Source organism: Heterocephalus glaber, unplaced genomic scaffold (genome assembly GCF_053883595.1).
Source record: "Heterocephalus glaber isolate CG9 unplaced genomic scaffold, H.glaber_assembly_v1.0 deba00001472, whole genome shotgun sequence".
Lineage (NCBI taxonomy): Eukaryota > Metazoa > Chordata > Mammalia > Rodentia > Bathyergidae > Heterocephalus > Heterocephalus glaber.
This window is the reverse complement of record NW_028258315.1, coordinates 24,456,534-24,476,124: the sequence shown is the minus strand read 5'-3', so window position 1 is coordinate 24,476,124 and position 19,591 is coordinate 24,456,534. Positions and strand designations below refer to the sequence as shown.

General features: G+C 42.1%; 3 protein-coding genes across 3 annotated transcripts; 1 reads left to right on the top strand and 2 right to left on the bottom strand.

Moving 5' to 3' along the window:
• Positions 1-752: 752 nt before the first annotated feature.
• On the bottom strand, positions 753-1,412 carry LOC101707460 (histone H4). The gene has a single exon (XM_021260508.2). The coding sequence runs from the start codon at positions 1,357-1,359 to the stop codon at positions 1,048-1,050; it is 312 nt and encodes a 103-aa protein (XP_021116167.1). The 5' UTR covers positions 1,360-1,412; the 3' UTR covers positions 753-1,047.
• A 470-nt stretch (positions 1,413-1,882) lies between these two features.
• On the bottom strand, positions 1,883-2,413 carry LOC147826242 (histone H3.1). Its single transcript, XM_087181846.1, has one exon. The coding sequence runs from the start codon at positions 2,361-2,363 to the stop codon at positions 1,953-1,955; it is 411 nt and encodes a 136-aa protein (XP_087037972.1). The 5' UTR covers positions 2,364-2,413; the 3' UTR covers positions 1,883-1,952.
• Positions 2,414-4,670: 2,257 nt separating this feature from the next.
• On the top strand, positions 4,671-18,808 carry H1-1 (H1.1 linker histone, cluster member). The gene is made up of 2 exons (XM_004847570.3): positions 4,671-5,572; positions 18,634-18,808. Exon 1 carries the CDS (start codon positions 4,731-4,733, stop codon positions 5,376-5,378), a length of 648 nt encoding a protein of 215 aa, XP_004847627.1. The 5' UTR covers positions 4,671-4,730; the 3' UTR covers positions 5,379-5,572; positions 18,634-18,808.
• Positions 18,809-19,591: the final 783 nt, after the last annotated feature.

Sequence of the window (19,591 nt, the reverse complement as noted above, 5' to 3'; positions counted from 1 at the left end):
ATACCAAAAAGAGCCCCTTGAGAAGCATTTGAGTATCTCTTCAGATAAGAATGTTTCATTAGCCCTCAAGTGAGTTCACATCTTTTTTTAAAGTGAGTTCTGAAATCTGATACATATTAGTAGATCACATAATTGGATTAGAGATCCTTTAAAATTCTGTGCTACAACGAGACAATGCCTATGCAGTATTTCTGAGTCTAGCACATGAGGACATTAACAGCACCTCTCATCTGCTTTCCTGTCTTCATGGTTGTTTTTTTTTTTTCCATTTACATAGCTTTTTGAGATACAGTTTACCAACATAAAATTCACCCACTTTAGGTAAACAATTGAATGAATTTGTTGTATGTTCTGGTTGTACAGCCATCATAACTAATTGTAGGAATTACCTAATTTCCATTCTGTTTCAAAGAATAAGTGTGTATGGTTGATTCCTTAGGGGTGTGTTGACACTGAGAAAGGGATGCATCTTTTCTCTCTAAACCAGGTTTTGATTTCCCTGCATCCAGTTTGAGGCTATTCTGGCAGTCGGAATCTGGTTTCCACTTCTAGTTGTCTCTACCGAAATAAATCATTTTATTGGTGGCTAAAACCTCTGTGTTGTTCTCAGCACATGAATGAGAGGAATTTACTCCTCTACTTCACACTCGGTAAAGTAATTTTCTGTAGAACAGAGCCTACCACTTTCTCATCCCCCTTCCTGCTGTTGCTGGCCTCCGGGAACATTAGGTCATTGGTTCTGATTGGCTGACAAGAGCTCGCTGATAGGGTTGCTTTTCTTTGTTCGGTAAACTGACATGGTCCTTACAACACGTCCTTTTTGTTTAAATCTTCCTAGTCTGACGTAGTGAACGGAAGGAACTAGTGGATAAATACTTGAGTAACTAATATGGGTAATAGGGTTTAATTGTTTCCACTCCCACAACCCTGGCACACATTTTACTCTGGAGTTGTTTGGCTCGGCGTTACAGCCCTTTTTGAGCAGTTGGGCGGCCCTGAAAAGGGCCTTTGTTCAAAAGTACAAGCGGTGGCAAAAATCAGAAAACCTCAGCCGCCGAAGCCGTAGAGCGTGCGTCCCTGGCGCTTGAGCGCGTAGACCACGTCCATGGCCGTGACCGTCTTGCGCTTGGCGTGCTCCGTGTAGGTGACAGCGTCACGGATCACGTTCTCCAGGAAGACCTTCAGCACTCCGCGCGTCTCCTCGTAGATGAGGCCGGAGATGCGCTTGACGCCGCCGCGACGGGCCAGGCGGCGGATGGCGGGCTTGGTAATGCCCTGGATGTTGTCACGCAGCACCTTGCGGTGGCGCTTGGCGCCGCCTTTACCAAGGCCTTTGCCTCCCTTACCACGTCCAGACATAACTCCTTAGAAGAAGCAGCAAGTGAGAGTGTAAGACCGAGGCAGTCCGTTTATATCTACGCTCCCTCCCCGCCCCCCACGCCTAGCTTCTGCAGGGGCGGAGAAAGGTGAAGGCGGGAAATGTGACGCTAACAGTCCCCGCCCCCAACCCGCCTCCAAACCCCAGGAAATCTCAGGAACTGGCAGTGGCAGGCATCAGTTACTGTTCTTTCCTGAATTTGGAAGGGAACTGGTTTAAGCACTGTAAATACCTTTAGAAGCAAATCTCTCACAAGCAACTCGATTTTGATTATAAAAAATACTTTATGAAGATAGAACTGATCAGGTTAAAAGCCAGATTGTCATTTCTTATATCCAACCACGTTGCTTTACGTAATTTGACATCCGAAACTACCTAACTCACTAAATGCAGATTCCTCTAGCCCCGCTAAAATCCTCTGCGTACATACTGGAAAACACCCAGTATCCGACAAACTGCTTATACATCGTTTTCCATGCTAAAGTAGAATTCCGGTCGACCTAGTGACATTTACAGCTATTTTACTTGAAAATGTGGGTGGCTCTTAAAAGAGCCTTTTCAATTGCAGATTGGTTTATGCCCTCTCCCCACGGATGCGGCGCGCGAGCTGGATGTCCTTGGGCATGATGGTGACCCGCTTGGCGTGGATGGCACACAGGTTGGTGTCCTCGAACAGCCCCACCAGATAAGCCTCGCAGGCTTCCTGCAGCGCCATAACCGCAGAGCTCTGGAAGCGCAGGTCAGTCTTGAAGTCTTGCGCGATCTCGCGCACCAGGCGCTGGAACGGCAGCTTGCGGATCAGCAGCTCCGTGGACTTCTGGTAGCGGCGGATCTCGCGCAGCGCCACGGTGCCGGGTCGGTAGCGGTGTGGCTTCTTTACGCCTCCAGTGGCCGGCGCGCTCTTGCGAGCAGCCTTGGTGGCAAGCTGCTTGCGCGGGGCCTTGCCGCCAGTGGATTTGCGAGCGGTTTGCTTCGTACGGGCCATGAACACACTTCGTGAGACTCTCAGAACTATATACACTACTCGTAACGGGGCGCATTACCTTTATTTATAGTATGTACCGTGTGGTGATTGGATGACAACAATGTGTCCTTATGAGGTAACAGGCTCTGATTGGTTTGTTTTAAAATGTCCTACTACCGTGCAGTTTCATTGGTTACTCTTTTCAATCCCTTGTTCTTTTCAGGTTTTTCTCTTCCCTTTTCTGCATTTCATCTTCATAAATTAAAAGCACGTTTTGTTTTTATAAAATTTGACATTGATTTCCATGATAATTGTAATAAACCAATTCTGTTTTGGGGAAGATGGGGATAAATAGTGCCTATCCACTCTGGAAATATCCCATTTGTACTTCACTTGTTCATTTGTCTGATATAGGGTTAGTTTCTGATATCTTTTGCAAAAATCGGATTCCTGTAATGTTTGCACTGAGCAAACATTGAGCTGTTATGGAACCCTAGACATCATGTTTAGTAAAATTACATCATCGCTCACAGAAACATTTTCTGTAGTAACACATGTCAATGTTAAATGCTCACGCTCCTCTGAATTGTAGATTTGGAGCCTTTTGAAAGCTTTTTTTCTATTAAGGCCTAGCGCATACACAGGTGCAAAATGGCGGTCTGTCCTGTTTCCCGCCCAGTGGCGGGTCAATGGAGCGCGCCATTCCAATCAGCCCGGTTAGACCTGATGGCTAGGGGCATAATTTAGTTTGGGAAAGCAGACCATACCTGTGGGAAACATTAAAATGTGGGTTCTTCAGAGCTAACAGGAGGTAGAACTGATTCAGTGTTTTGATTGGTTTATTCCATTCTCCCATATGTCCATTGAGAAAGCAGTTCTAGCATCCTTCATTTGCGTAGGAACTTGCAGATTTTTTTTTTTTGCGGGGGGAGGGGCGGGAAGCCACGGTTTAACATAATGGAAACAAAGGAGGCAGACACAGCTATTTAAATAAGAAAATCACACCGAAACAGTTCCAGTCAGATAATTCTGTGTATCCGTAGAGAAAGCTTCGTTTGGTTAGATGCTGTTACTGTAGGAAAAATTTGTTACAAAAAGGACTTACTTAAAAATCTGACAATCTTGTCCATGTTATTTTGTAATTCCTATCTTTCAAACAGAGATGCATAATTTTGTTTCCATTTACTTCGTTCCACATTCTTGGAAATTCTGTAATAATTTGAAAAGACAGCTTCCAATAAAATGACAAAATGAACAAAATGCTGGATTATTACGTTATTTATTGAGTTCCTAGGCTGCCGGGGACTTTGAAAACCGACAGTGTAGATGGGAAGAAGTCCACTGCCTTGTTCTCCCAAGCACTAGGCCCTTACAGTCGGCCTGTGGAAGAGGATGAGGATTTAGTAGCATTTTATTTTGTTTACAGCCATTGCTCCACAACGAGAAATCATTTTAGCATGTTAAAAGAAGAGCGTCCTAAAATCTTACGGCTGGGGTGTGGCCTTCTCATTTTCACACAAAAGGGATCTAAACTCTTGGGACAATGCCTCTCACAGAACCGGCTCATCCACCTATCGTTTAATGCCTGAACTAGGCTCACTTGTGAGCCCTGTAAATTGGAGTCGCGTGATGAAGAAATTGTCAGTGCGCTGGCATTTTACGTGCTGAGGTGGAAGAACTCACTTCGGGAATGTTGTAGGGGTGATGGCACTGCAAACCTGTAGAATGCGTTGGACTGCAAGAAAAGACGAAGTTACAACTGTGGAAATGCCACATGTGCAGCTAGTGACAATTGCGTTTACTGGATTATGCAGTTTTGATTCATTTTTCTTTGCCCAAAACATGGGGGGGGGCACCAGACAGTTCTTTAGCGTGACAGGAGCAATTGCATGCCTGAATACCAGTCCTAAACGCACTCAAGGCCAACACCCGAGCTGCTCTTGCTGTCTCCACTTATCCAAGATGTGCTCTTTTTCATTCCTAGAGAACTAGACGCGAACATTCCCGCCGAGGCATCTAGTAACTTCAATCTAAGTTCCTCGTAGGAGATTGCCTGCCTGCTTGCCTTTACAAAGAGCTGCCTCTTGCCCCCGGAAGGATTTTTGAGAAGGAGATACCTCTTTCTAAAGTTACCAGGCGGCCTAGCCCACCTTGGCTCTGCCTAAATCTCTACTTTAGCGAGTCGACTGGACCAGATTTCGGGCTCGGTTATAGGGCCTCTCCGAAACCCGGGAAGGTCGGTGGCGGCGCCGGGAGCTCTGCGGTGTGGGGCGGTGCCAGCGAGCACCAATCACGGTGCAGCCCCGCTCTATAAATAGGCGGTGCTTGGTCTCTCACTCATTCCTGTTCAGTAGGTCTTCTTTCTGCTCTTTTGCTTTCTCAGTTGCCATGTCCGAGACGGCGCCGGCTGCACAGCAGGCCTCAACGGCCCCGGAGAAGCCAGCGGCTGCCAAGAAAGCCAAGAAACCTGCGAAGACTCCAGCAGCCGTTAAGAAGCCTGCGGGCCCCTCGGTGTCAGAGCTCATTGTGCAGGCCGTGACCGCCTCCAAGGAGCGCAGTGGGGTGTCTCTGGCCGCGGTCAAGAAGGCGCTGGCGGCCGCCGGCTATGACGTGGAGAAGAACAACAGCCGAATCAAGCTGGGGCTCAAGAGCCTGGTGAGCAAAGGCACCCTGGTGCAGACCAAGGGCACCGGCGCCTCCGGCTCCTTCAAGCTCAACAAGAAAGCGACCCCTAGCGAGCTCAAGCCCAACACCACGAAAGCGGCGGCAAAGGCTAAGGCGGCAGGCGCTCCCAAGAAGTCAAAGAAGGCTCCCGGGGCAGCCGCGAAGAGGGCGGTCAAGACTCCGAAGAAGGCTAAGAAGCCTCCGCTGGCAAAGAAGCCTTCCAAGAGCCCGAAAAAGCCTAAAGTCGTAAAGTCCAAGAAAGTAGCCAAGAGCCCCGCTAAGGCCAAGGCCGTGAAGCCCAAAGCATCTAAGGTCAAGGTGACTAAGCCCAAGCCTGCCAAGCCCAAGAAGGCAGCACCCAAGAAAAAGTGAGCAGTCTGGTTGGAAGGTCCTTCCGGTAACCCAACGGCTCTTTTAAGAGCCACCATTACGCAGTTCAGGAAAAGAGCTTTGCACACGTTAGCGGTTATACAGCGTTCAGGTGGTGAACTGTTGTTATATTTCCGTTAATCTGGAGCCATCTGAGCTTGACGTTTTCAGGGTTTAAAGGGTCACCAGTTTTGGAAGTGAGTAAATCCTTACTTCCCTACACATTAGAGTCACCTGGGGGACTTCTGGGAGAGCCCAAGCCCTAAACTAGCCAAAGGTTATTAGGGCAAACTAGGCCCAGGCTCCGAGGGTGTACCACGTGCTTCTTGCCTGCACAAATTTGTGTTAAGATCAAAGGAAGGATGTTGCTTTCTTGATAACTCTAAAAAGTGGGGGTGATAGAGCCACAACCTCCCTGTACATGCGGGTGGCTAAGGCTGCCCTCGGGAGTGCCAGTGGTCCGCAGCTGTGGCTGGTGTCCCGGAGACCCACCTCTGGCTACGCCAATAGCTACAGCTAAGAACAAGGGTCGTTTTGATGGGCGGTGCCCTAACCTGAGTGGGCTGGGAGGGCGCGTCAGGATTTGAGACCTTAGTTGTAAAGGAGGCTTAGACTTGATGGGGTGTTTCAAAATTCATTAAATGTTTTTTAGAATTGAGAAGCATATAAACTAAAATACTAAATGTAAATGTCACTGAACACAAGCGATTGACTAGTCAAAAAAAGAACATCTGCCAACCTGCCCAGTGTCCTGACATTTGCTTTCTGTTACTAATTCTTTCATCTTCCTTGAAAATGATCACTATCTTAATTTCCAGCACTAATGTATCATTTTTGAAACATAAAATGGAAATAAAACTATATAGTATTTCAGAGCCTTAGATTTGAACAGATTCATGTAATGTGTATAACTTTAATTCATTTTTAATGAATTAAATTTAATTCACCTTAATTAATGCACCACAGTCTAGGCATCTAGTCCTCCTCTGATGGATATCTGAGTTCTTTCTAGTTATTACAAATAATGTGAACATTTTTGTGCATGTCTTAAGTGTATGTGCACACACATCTGTTGTTTATATACCTTGGAACAGAATCATCTGATCTCTTTGAAAGTGCTATGAATGAAATATAAAACCACAGCTCTAAAATGTTATGGTTAAACCTCACAAATTATTGAGTGAAATCTATATAGAGTTTCTGTAGTTACACATCCTTCCCAATATATTTTTTTTGTATTTTATTTTCTATTTGTTTTGAAGTAGGATTTTGTTTTACTTTGCTTTCTGTATTTTGCTTTTTGGGGTTTTTTGGATATTTTCTTTTTGGCATTGGGGATCAAACTCAGGACCTTGTACTTATGAGGCAGGCACCTGAACCACTGAGCTAAATCCCCAGCCCCTTGTATTTTGCTTTTATGAAACAGGTTCCCACTGTGTTGCTCAGGCTGGCCTTGAACTCATGTTCCTCCTGCCTCAGGCTCCCAGGTTACTGGGGTTTCAGGCCTGCACTATCCAAGACAGCTCTTAGTCTTTTTTTTTTTTTTTTTTGGTACCGGGGATTGAACTCGGGTCCTTGTGCTTGCGCAGCAGGTGGTGAAACCACTGAGCTAAATCCCCGGCCCTCTTAGTCTATTTAATGGGCCCATTAGGTAGGTGTGCAGGTCATTGTTTTTATTTTGTATATTTTGCTCCCCTACCTTATTAAAAAATTGGGTTGTGTGTTAGTCTGTGTGGACTGTTATAACTAAACACCACAGGCTGGGTAGTTTAAACAGAAGCTATTCTCACAGTTCCAGATGGCAGAAATCCCAGGTGGAGGTGCAAGCTCTGGTAAGGGCTACCTAACTGGCTGCCAGTGGTCTCCTTGTCCCTTGTATTTATTCATGCCCAGAGAGAGTGAGCACCTGTCTCTTCCTCCTCTTATAAGGACACCAGATCTATGGGACTAAGGCCCCATCATTATGACATCATTTAACCTTAATTATCTCCCTAAAGCCCCGGTCTCTAACTCCAATTCATTTAGGGGTTACAGTTTCAATATGTGGGGTGGGGGTGCAATCCTGCTCATGACAGATTGTTTTGTTTGCTGGCTTAAAATAATTGTTTTTTTCTTTTTAATTCTGGCACAAGCCTTTTGCCCAGTATATTTTATGTGTTGCGGATATCTGTGACCTTTTCATTCTTTTAGAAATATCTTTTGATGAATTCATGCTAATTTAATATATTGTAAATTAATCACAGTGCTCTTTTATGCTAAAGCTTTTTTATGTCTTGAGTCATATTTTTGCTGAGGTTCCTTTTCCATATTCCTGTGAAATTAGGGGAGCAATCACAGTCCTCAAGACTACTCACACTTCTAACACCATTTTTCAATTTGCTGGAGGTAGATGTCCTAACTACCCTGCAGTTCAATAATTTGCCAGAAAGACTCATTATTTACCGTTAGTTTATTGCCGTGAAAGGACACAGATTAAAATCAGCCAATGAAAGAGGCACAGAGAACTGTGTAGGTACTGACCTGGCACCTGTTCTCCCCCCATTCTCAAGAAGACATGTTTAATTTCTAACTCCTAGTACCTCAAAATGTGGCCTGATTTGGAAATAGAGTTGTTGCAGATGTCATTATGAGGGCATGGTAGAGCAAGATGGGCTGGTGACTTAGAGGTACTGTTGTCCTTGTAAGATGACCATGTGAAGACAGACACACAGAGATTCATGCCATGGGGCGACAAAGGTAGAGACCATACTCATGCAGCTGTAAGTCAAGGAGTCCCACAGATTGCCAGCAAACCACCAGAAGCTAGGAAGAGCAAGGAATTCCCTTTCAGGGTTCAGGGCAAGCACACTTCTGCTGATTTTTGGACTCAGATTTCTAGTCTCCAGAACTGAAAGACAATAAATGTGTTGCTTTAAGCCACCCCAGCTTTTGGCACTTTGTTATAGAAGTCCTAGAAAACCACTTCAGGAACACTGCAGGAAAGTTCCAAATGTGAACTTCCAGGCTCCCCGCCACTGTGGTGCTACGAACAGTGTCGCTTCCCAGCATTAACACATGACAACACAGAGAGAGTTACTGGCAATCAAGGAAGCTCACAGGAGCTTCAGTGGCTGGAGTTTTTGTTAGAGTTCTATGGTTGTTTACTCACATGGCTGACCTTTAGTCTCCAGCCCTTCTAGAGGTTGAGCAGATACTGGTGACCTAAAATTCCCATTATAATCATATTGTTTATCTATTATAATCATATTGACTATCTGGGGCCAATGACTACAGGTAAATAAAGGGAGTCTTACCAGGTAGGACATTCCAAGGGCCTAGAGGTAACCTCCAAGAAGTTGAGGGCAAATAGCATATCTTTCTTTGGTTAAGGTTAAATTCCCACTGTATACTTTTAGAAGCTAGGCTTTACATTTAGATCTAGTGAGATTATTTTATGTGCATTGTGGTTTTATTTGAGTATATGTGGAGTGAATACTAATTTGTCTGAGAGCTGATTGTGGGCTATGGATGCTGGGACCCTGGTATTGGTATGTCTGTGGAGTACAATGTGGCTGAAGCTGTTCTGTCAACTGTAGTTGCTAGGATGAACCCTTGCTGTGGTGCAGATACAAAAACAAACAAAGCGAGTGAGAAGTCTCTCCTTCCAGCCCTTTCCTCCTCCAGGGCCACCTATTTGGAGAAAGTTGGTAACAAGGCCCCATCAAAGAGGATCGAAGAGAGTAGATACCTTCATGGTCAGGGTAGAATCATCACCTCTAATGATCTTGGGCTGCCTCATATTTCTTGCTGTTCCGTTTAGGTTTATTGTACTATTGTAAATACAGTATTAGATTCATTACATTCTCTTCCTATACTCTATTGCTTTAATTTCTTCTTTTTGGCATCCTAAGATGGCACTCTTTGATTTTACAGTAGCAAAAGAGTAAAGGATGGTAAACAGTTCATTCATTCTACTGTGATATTAGCATTCGGCTCTGATGCCCTCTATAGTTCCCATGAAGGGATATGTGGAAATGAGGTGACCCCTGAAAGTGATATAAGGGGTTGGGAAGAGCTCAGAGCTTAGAGAGCAAAATGTATGAAGCAATTGTCAGATAGCATATTGGTCCCGTGAAGGCAGAGCCTGCTTTTCACCAGGAGGTCAATACCTACACTGAAGCCAAACACAAAGTGGGTGCTTAGTAATATTAGTTGAATCAATGAAGTGGAAATAGAACAAATCTTAGAAACTCAGTAGGACTGATGGGCAAAGTAGAAAATCCAGGTGAAGTCTGTGCCCATGAATTTATATTGATCAAAAGTCCCAAATGTGGTACTTGTCTTCTTATGTGTTCAACCCTGTGGGTATAGGTGCAGGAAGGACAAGCTTGCTCACAGTCAAGGTACAGCTGTGTCTGGGAACTGGTAAAAACATGAAGAAAGAAATTGAGATCTGGAAATAGACTGTTTGGAGTACTAATGAGGGAAGGGAGTGGACATGAGACAGAACAAAGATCTACTCTTAAAGTCCTGTCTTTATACCATGCATATTCCCTTATCAGACGTAATTCTATCTTCAACTGTCACTAAAGTTTTGTTCCTTCTTTTATAGTCACTTTTTCCCACATCTGTACTAAACATTTATTATTTATTGCAAGTAACCATGTAACTAACCAAGAGTGCAGGACCCATAACTGCCACTTTGATCTGCAAATGTACAGGAAATCCTCTGGACATATACCAAGTGATTGTCCACTGAATGTATATGTGATTGAAATTTAGGCCTTGGCAGCACCATAATCACATTGTCTTAAATATCCAGACTTGAAAGCAACTGAGGTCAAACATCCTAAAGTTGGAAACTTACTGCCTCCTTATAGAGCCTTGCAGTGTTAGATCCTTGCAGTGTTAGATTCCCTGGGACCCAAGTGCCCCCCACCCCCAGTACAACTATGGGAACCAGCTATTTTGGTTTACATCTAAATGTCTGCCTCATGGTGCCCATAGGTGGGACTTTTGGAAGAGGGTTGGATCATGCTATAGCCAACTTGCTGTTAGGTGGCAGGGCCTGGTAAGAGGTGGGTCGCTGGGTACGTGGTCTAAGGTGCATCTCCCTCCCTGGCTCCTCCTTTCTCTCTCTGCTTCTAATTACCCTGGCATGAGCAGGTTTCCTTGGAGTCAGCCAAACATGGTTTGAAACTGTGAGCCAAAATAAACCTCTCCTTCTTTAAGTTGTGGGTGCCTGGTATTTTGTGCCAGCAATAAGGATAGTTACTAATACATCAGCCAGCTTACTCCTCAAGAAGAAGCCATGTTTGTTTCCCCAGAAATGTTTGACTTTTAAGTCTTGCCTGCTATTCATTCATCTCTTTGAGAGTTTGCCTTATGGCCCATCTTGCCGAGCACAGGGTTTACCTAGGGGAACTGTAAGGGCAACTCCATCCTCCAGATTGTAGATTCAATATTTTCTTCAGAACTACTGCTAAACTGTCAAAAGAGAGAACCCATCCTAGGGAAAGACTGTAACTGCTTGAGGAAGCTTATCTTTAATTCGTGCAGCTTCAGCATATACTGATTCATTAAATCCCTATCCTCTCTCTGAATTTCTGCTCAGTTTCTCTGTTTGTAGGCAGCTTTCTCTAGCCTGCAAGTGTCTCTTAGCCTGTATCTCCACCAACCAATCAGAGCCCTTCCAATTGCAACATAGGGCTCCTAATCTACTCCAGGATGTACACTGAGAATGTTAATCTAAAAAATAGAACAAGACAGGAAAAAAATAGAACTCAAAGTGAAGTCTGCAGGTGAAGGGAGCTTTCCTTGTTAGAGACCATAAACTATAATTTTAGACTACAAATAAGACACTCAAGGTACTGTCAGGTAGTAGGGCTTCGAGGGGACAGAGAATGGAGATCCAAGGGGAAATCCTCACCTGGAAGAAACGATGAAAGAGGACGTTTACTGCATTCCCAGATTTGTGCAGCAGAGGGAGGTATCTGGCTGATAGCAGACTGACTGTACACCCAAAGAAGGCCCAAATTGGGAGCCTTTAATACCTATCTTGTCCACTATTGCTGGGGGCGGGGGGGGGGGGAGAACAGAGTCAGACAGAGAGAGAGAGAGACAAGAGAGATTATCCAGGCATGGTGGCAAATAGCTGTAATGCCAGATACTCATGAGACTGAGACAGGAGAATCAAATGTTGAAAATCGCCCTAAGCAAATACAAAAAATGGGGGGCTGGGGACGGGAATTTAGCTTAGTCTTGCTGGCCCCTGCCTCACAAGTGCAAGGTCCCAAGTTCAATCCCCGGTACCAAAAAAAAAGGGGGGGAGGCCTGGTGGTGCAGTTCAGTGGTAGAATGCTTGCCCACCACATTCAAGGCACTGTGTCCAATGCTGCGTACCACAAAAATAAAAACAAAAGCAAAAACAAAACAAAAAAAAGAAAAAAATTTTAAAATTCAAGAATTTCTTTAAAATTTTCAAAATAAGATGATAAAGAATTATACTTACTTTTTACATAAAAACTAAGATTTTATAAATCTTTTTCATATTTTGTCATACTTCATATTCAGTTTTATACCTTGCTTTTTTCATTTAACTAAAGAGTTTTACTAGATTATCACGGTATAATAATCATTTTTATGCAGTATAATTCTTCAAACTTATTGAAATGATTATATTTACAAAGTTATTCTTCTATTTTTCTTGAGGATATTCCTAAGTATTTTGCTGTCTGAGGATATAACCCAGGGCCTCATGTACGCTAGGCAAGTGCTCCACACTGAACTACATTCCAGTCCTTTTTATTTATATATTTTTATTTTGTGACAGAATCTTGGTCACCCTGGAGCTTGCCATCCTGCCTCAGCCTCCTCAGTGTGCCACTAAGCCTGGATAATTCATGAATATTTTAGCTTACTTAATTTCATAATATATTTTTGAAAATGGGTAAGGGTTTCTTTTGAGTTAGTTTCTTAAAATGTTCTAAAACTATAGGTATTTATGAAGATCTCATCATGTTACTGTATTGATTTTATCAGACTTTTAAAATTTATAAAGTCATGAATTATATATGATTTAGATTAGCCATAATTTAAGTAGTCATGTGTTTAAAGAAAATGTTTCCTCCAAGCTTGCTTATATATGTATAAAAACAAAATAATTAAAGTACTTTTTTTCCTCCCCATCATGCCTGTTTCTACTTTTTTTTAAATTTTATTTTTTTATTAAATTCTTTTATTGGTACATTGTAGGTATACAACACAATTACATTTCTCATTGGGAATTGTACCTTTACATAATGCATCTTGGTTCTTATTTTTTCACCATTCCTATCCCTCCCTTCACCCCCTCCACCCTTCCCTATTTACAAAGATTTTATTTCCATTTTTTCCATTTCTCAGCATTTTTCCTTTCCCTTCTTTCCTTTCCCCTGCCCCTCCCACTACCCTTACCCCTTTGGACCTTTTCTTCCTATTTTACATTATTGATTATTCATTCTAATCATTGGTACATTTTAGGTATACAATATAATGACATTCATCATTGGAAATGTGCACCTTTACATAGTCTCTCTTGGTTCTTATTTTTCACCCTTGCCCAGCCCTCCCTTCAACCCCTCCATTCCTCCCTATTTACAAAGATTTTGTTCCTATTTTTCCATTTTCTCATATTAATCCCATTCCCTTCTATCCTTTCCCCTAGCCCTCCCACTTCCTTCCCCTTTGCCCCTTTTCTTCCTATTTCACATTACCTATTATACATTTAGTCCTTATTTACATTTTCAGTTTCTCACACCAGAGAAACTATTCAGTATTTATTCATGTGTGTCCTATTTATTTCACTTAAGAGTATGGCCTCAATGTGCATCCACTTAGCTATAAATGTCTCTAATTTCTCATTTTTTATGGCTGAGTAGTACTCCATTTTATAAAAAAACCACATTTTCTTGATCCAGTCTCCAGTTGATGGGCATTTGGGCTGTTTCCAAGTTTTAGCTATTACAAACTGTGCTGCTATGAACATGGGTGCACATATATCACTGTGGTATGATTCTTTTAATTCTTTGGGGAAGATCCCCAGCAGTGGAATAGCGGGGTCAAATGGGACTTCCAGTCCTAGTTCTTTGAGGTATCTCCATACTGATTTCCACAGTGCTTGCACCAGTCTACACTCCCACCAGCAGTGGAGCAGGGTTCCTCTTTCCCCACAGCCCCGCCAGCATTTGTTATTGGTGGATTTCATGATAGCAGCCATTCTTTCTGGAGTGAAGTGGAATCTCAGCATTGTTTTCATTTGCATCTCTCAAATGACCAGTGATGTTGAACATTTTTTCATGTATTTATTTGTTATTTCTACTTCTTTGTCTGAGAAATGTCTGTTCATTTCAGATGCCCATTTTTGGATTGGGTCTTTAAATTGGGGAGGTCTGATCTTTTTAAGTTCTTTATAGATTTGAGATAGTAGACCTTTGTCTGAGGAAGAGCAGGTGAAGATTTTTTCCCACATTGTGGGTTGTCTCTTCACACTGCTGGTGGTTTCTCTTGCTGTGCAGAAGCCTTTTAATAAGAAGAGATCCCACTTGTTGATTGTGCTAGTTCACGGGCATCTGAGATTTTGTTCATAAAATCTTTTCCTACACCAATGTCTTCAAGGGTTCTACCTAACCTCTGTTCCAACTGGTTCAGAGTTTCTATTTTAATATTTAGATCTTGAATCCATTTTGATTTTAGTTTAGTGTGTGGTGAGAGATACAGGTCTAGTTTTAATCTTTGGCAAGTTGAAGTCCAATTTTTCCAGCACCATTTATTAAAGAGGCCATCTTTCCTCCAGTGAGGGTGTTTGGCTCCTTTATCAAAGATGAGATGGCTGAGTGTGTCTGGTGTTATTTCTGCATCTTCTAATCTTTTCCATTGGTCCCCAAGTCTGTTTCTTTGCCAGTACCATGCCATTTTTATCACAGTAGCTTTGTAGTATAGTTGCAGGTTGGGGATTATGATACCCCCTGCCATGTCTCTGTTACCTAGAATTGCTTTTGCTATTCTGGGTCTCTTCTTGTTCCAAATGAATTTTTGGATTGTTTTCTCAAGGTCCATGAAGTATGCTGCTGGGATCTCAATTGGAATTGCATTCAATCTATATAGCAGTTTTGGAAGTATGGCCATTTTCACTATATTAATCCTTCCTACCCAGGAGCAGGGGCTGTCTGTCCATTTTCTGATATCATCTTCAATCTCTCTTTTCAGAGTGCCATAGTTTTCAGAGAAGAGGTCTTTGATTTCTTTTGTTAAGATGATTCCTAGGTATTTCAGTTTTTTGGATGCTATTGTGAAAGGAATTATTTACCCTATTTCTGTCTCAGTGAGTCTGTCATTAGTGTAGAGGAAAGCTATTGATTTTTGTGTGTTGATCTTGTAACCAGCTACTTGCCTGAATTTGGTTATTAAGTCTAGAAGACTTTTGGTGGAGTTCTTGGGGTCTTCTATATACAGTATCATGTCATCTGCAAATAATGACAGTTTGAGTTCTTCATTTCTTATCTTTATTCCTTTTATTTCCTTCTCTTGTCTAATTGCCATGGCTAATGTTTCCAGAACTATATTGAACAAGAGTGGTGATAGTGGACATCCTTGTCTTGTTCCTGATTTTAGTGTGAAGGATTTCAGTATTTGACCATTTTGTATGATATTGGCTGTTGGTTTTTCATAGATGGCTTCTATCAGTTTGAGGTAGAGACCATCTATTCCAATTTTTTGTAGGGTTTTTATCATAAATGCATGTTGGATTTTGTCAAATGCTTTTTCTGCATCTATGGAGATAATCACATGGTTTTTGTCCTTGGCTCTATTGATATAGTGTATTACATTAATTGATTTTCATATATTGAACCATCCCTGCATCCCTGGGATGAATCCCACTTGATCAGGGTGTATGATCTTCTTGATGATCTTCTGCATTCTGTTTGCTATTATCTTATTAGGGATTTTTGCATCTATGTTCATTAGTGAGATTGGCCTATAGTTCTCTTTTTCAGTTGGGTCTTTCTCTGCTTTGGGGATCAAGGTGATGCTTGCTTCCAGGAATGAATTTGGGAGTATTGCTTCCCTTTCGATTTCACTGAAGAGTTTAAAAAGTAGTGGCAGCAATTCCTCTCTAAATGTCTTGTAGAATTCAGCAGTGAAGCCATCAGGGCCCGGGCTTTTCTTAGGTGACAAGTTTTTAATTACATTTTCAATTTCATTGGTTGATGTTGGGTTGTTCAGAATTTTTAGGTCTTCTTCGTTCAACTTTGGTAATTCATATGTATCTAGGAATCTGTCCATTTCTTCTGTGTTTTCCATCTTATTGGTGTATAGGTTCTGGAAGTAGGTGTTGATGATCCTCTGGATTTCTGCTGGGTCTGTTGTAATTTCACCCCTTTCATTCCTAATTGCATTGATTTGGGCCTTTTCTTTCCTTTTTCTGACAAGGTTGGCTAAAGGTTTGTTAATTTTGTTGATTCTTTCGAAGAACCAACCCTTGGCTTCATTGATTTTTTGTATTGTTCTCTTAGTCTCCATTGCATTGATTTCTCCTCTGATCTTTATAATTTCCTCCCTTGTATGAATTTTGGGGTTGTCCTGCTCTTCTTTTTCTAGAAGCTTGAGGTTCAGCATCAGGTTGTTTAATTGGGCTCGTTCTGTTTTCCTAATATGCGTATTCACTGCTATGAATTTCCCTCATAAGATTGCTTTCATTGTGTCCCATAGATTCCGATATGTTGTATTGTCATTGTCATTTAATTGAAGGAACTGTCTGATTTCTTCTTTAATTTCCTCTGTGGCCCATTGGTTATTCAGAAGTGTGTTGTTCAATTTCCACGTGTTTATGAAATTTTTTGAGTTTCTTTTGCTATGGATCTCCAATATCATCGCACTATGGTCTGATAGTATACAGGAGATAACTTCAATTCCTTTGCACTTACTTAAACATGTTCCATGTGTGAGTATGTGGTCTATTTTGGAGAATGACCCATGTGCAGCTGAGAAGAATGTGTATTCTGATTTTTTGGGGTGGAACACTCTGTAGACATCTGTTAAGTTCATTTGTTCAAGAGTTCAATTGAGTTCTAGTATTTCATTACTTATTTTTTGTCTAGTTGATCTATCTATTTGTGACAGTGGGGTGTTGAGGTCCCCCACTACAATTGTATTAGTGCATGTATGACTTTTCATGTCCGTTAGTATTTGTTTTATATAGTTGGGTGCACTAGTGTTTGGTGCATAGATATTTATGATTGTCATCTCTTCCTCTTGGATTCTTCCCTTTACAAGGGTGTAGTGTCCTTCTTCATCTCTCTTAATCAGTGTTGGTTTGAAATCTACTTGATCTGCAAAGAGGATAGCTACTCCTGCTTTTTTTCAGGTTCCTGTCACATGGAGTATTGTTTTCCACCCTTTAACTTTCAGTCTATGAGTTTCCTTTTGAATTAAGTGTGTTTCTTGTATGCAGCATATTGTTGGATTTTGCTTCTTGACCCATTCTGCCAGTCTATTTCTTTTGCTTGGTGAATCGAGACCATTAACATTGATGGTTATAACTGAAATGTATGGACTTGTCATTGCCATGACTTTTTCTTTTTGTTGGGTTCTCCCCCTTTACATTTAATTTCTTGTCATGCCAGATGGGTTCATTCTGCTTTGCTTCCTGGGGTTGTGATCCTCAATGTCTGTTCCTAGGATATTGTGTTAAATTCCTTGGAGTGCTGGCTTGGTATTCACAAAGTTCCTAAGGTGCTCTTTATCATGAAAGTATCTTATTTCTCCATCAATTTTGAAAGATAGTTTTGCAGGGTACATCAATCTGGGTTGGAGGCTGTTTTCTTTTAGTTTTGGAATATGTCACTCCAAGCTCTTCTTGCCTTGATGGTTTGTGTTGAGAAGTGTGCTGTGATTCTGATGGGCTTTCCTTTGTATGTGATTTGTTTCTTTTCTCTGACTGCTTGGAGAACTTTGTTCTTCTGTTGAGTTTCTGGAATCTTAACAATTATATGCCTATGTGTAGATTGTTTTTGATCAAGGCTATTTGGAGTCCTATATGTCTCACTTATCTGTATGTCAAGCTCTTTTCCCCTGCTTGGGAAGGTTTCTGCCATTATTTCTGTGAAGAGATTTTTTATGTCATCTCCACTCTCTCCTGTTTCTTCATTGACTCTGATCAGTCTTATATTATTCTTCTTTGCATTGTCTAGCAGCTGCTGGATTGATTTCTCGTGGTCTCTTAGTATTTTAAAGAAATTTTTCTTTTCCTGGTCACTAATTGCAATATTATCTTCTATATCTGAAATTCTGTTCTCACATTGGCTCATTCTGCTGTGTAGACTTTCAATGGAGTTTTTCATGTCCTGGTAATCTATTTGCATCTGTTTTATGGATTCCATTTGTTTCTTATGTTGGGATTCCATCGTGTTCCTCAGCTCCTCTCTAGATTTATTAATCATGTCTTGCACGAGGGGCACAATTTCTCCTGTTATCTGAGAAATTATTTCTGATTTCCCTTTTTCCAGATCCCCTTTTGTTGCCAGTTCAGTGGGTCCAGGTGGTTGAGTATCAGAGTGTTCCATCTCATTTCCCTTTGGGGTTGCTGTAGGTGATCTGGAAGTCTGGTTTTGAGACTTGTTTACATGTTTTCTCATTTCAACTGGGGCAGGGGGCTGTTAGCACCTGCATGGATTACCTCCTCTGATCTGGTAGAGGTGGGACAGGGGCCGGGAGCAGTGGTAGGGATGGTGACCCAAAAGCCCTTTCCTCTGGGCTGGGAGCAACGGGAGGGATGGTGACCGGGAAGCCCCTTCCTCTGGACCAGGAGCAGCGGGACTCAGTACCTTGGTCTGGTGGTCTGGTGTCCTCTGAGTCTTTGTAGTGTGGAACCAGGTGGCTGCCTGTCTGCAGCAGGGTGATTCGGTGTCTTCCACGCAACTGGGCACCTCGGTAGGGTGTGCACAGACCTGCCTGTCTGCAGCGGGCTGATTTGGCATCTTCCGCGTGACCGCCTGTTTCTACTTTAATAGAATGAGTATTTAATCAGCAGATTTCTATGTTGACTGGATTTGTTAGGATAAATGTTTAAAACTTCCAAAGCAAATGGATTTCTCTCTTATATTTTACTGACTTTTGTCCAAAGAGATAAGAATTCCCTATTACAACGTATCATATGGTTTTTGCTTGTTATGAAATATGACACAGGCTCCAAATGATATGCAGTTTTGAGACATATTTTTGCCATATTTTACCACTATAGGTCCCATGTTTCAACTGAGCAGAAAAATAAATTGGATTCCATGTTGGTGACAGCATTGGTTTTCTTTAAGATGAGGCAGGAGGTCATATCTGACATTGTGGCAAAACAGAAATGAGGAAGGAAGAGTCTGTGGAAGCCACTGTGGAAAACGGGGAGAAGACTGATTACAAAACCCTAACGCGAATTCCAGAAGAGATCTCCTCAAAAAGCAGCACACTGGAGAAATTTGGAATTGCAGCAGTATCTGGTCACACAGGAAGTGAATAAGGCAGAGCAGAGTTTCCTTCCTCCACCAGCACTGCAGATGTGCCCAGACTGAGGTTACAGAAGGTCAGCAAGCTGACTGGGAAGAAGGTCATGACCAGAATGTAACAGGATGGAAAGCTTTACTGACAATCTGGTCTCAGGAAAACCAGAGAAACAGGTCCCAGCCATCTCCTGGCAATGTAGGTTCTTGGATTTCTTTTCCAGAAGATGATTTTTGGGAGAACTTTTGCCCAGTTGGTGTTCAGGCAAGTTCCATCCTGTACTAGTTCATCTCCCCGCCCATCTGACTGAGGTTTTATCTGTTCAGGCCATAGTCATAAAAGGACTGAGTCTTGGACGTCTACTTGCAAAGCTCTGTAAGACCATCCCTCTACCCCTTGTTCAGCACATATAAAAACATTATAATGAAGTGACTCAAGCAACATTCCCAGGCACTCAACAGCAGTTAGTAAAAGCAGAATTGACTGTAAAATGTGACATGCTTATAAAGGTCGCATTAAGTTCATGTTTATTGAGATTGCCCAAAACACCACAGAGCTCAATGCTTATGTATCTTGAAATAAGTATAACACTAACTTTAGAAGGTGCATCTGAGTGTATCTGAGTGTTTGCTTAGGTTTTCCAATGCATTCTGTAAGAAGGATAACTGCCTAAGTATTTATGGTTATCAATGTTAAAAACCTGAAAAAAA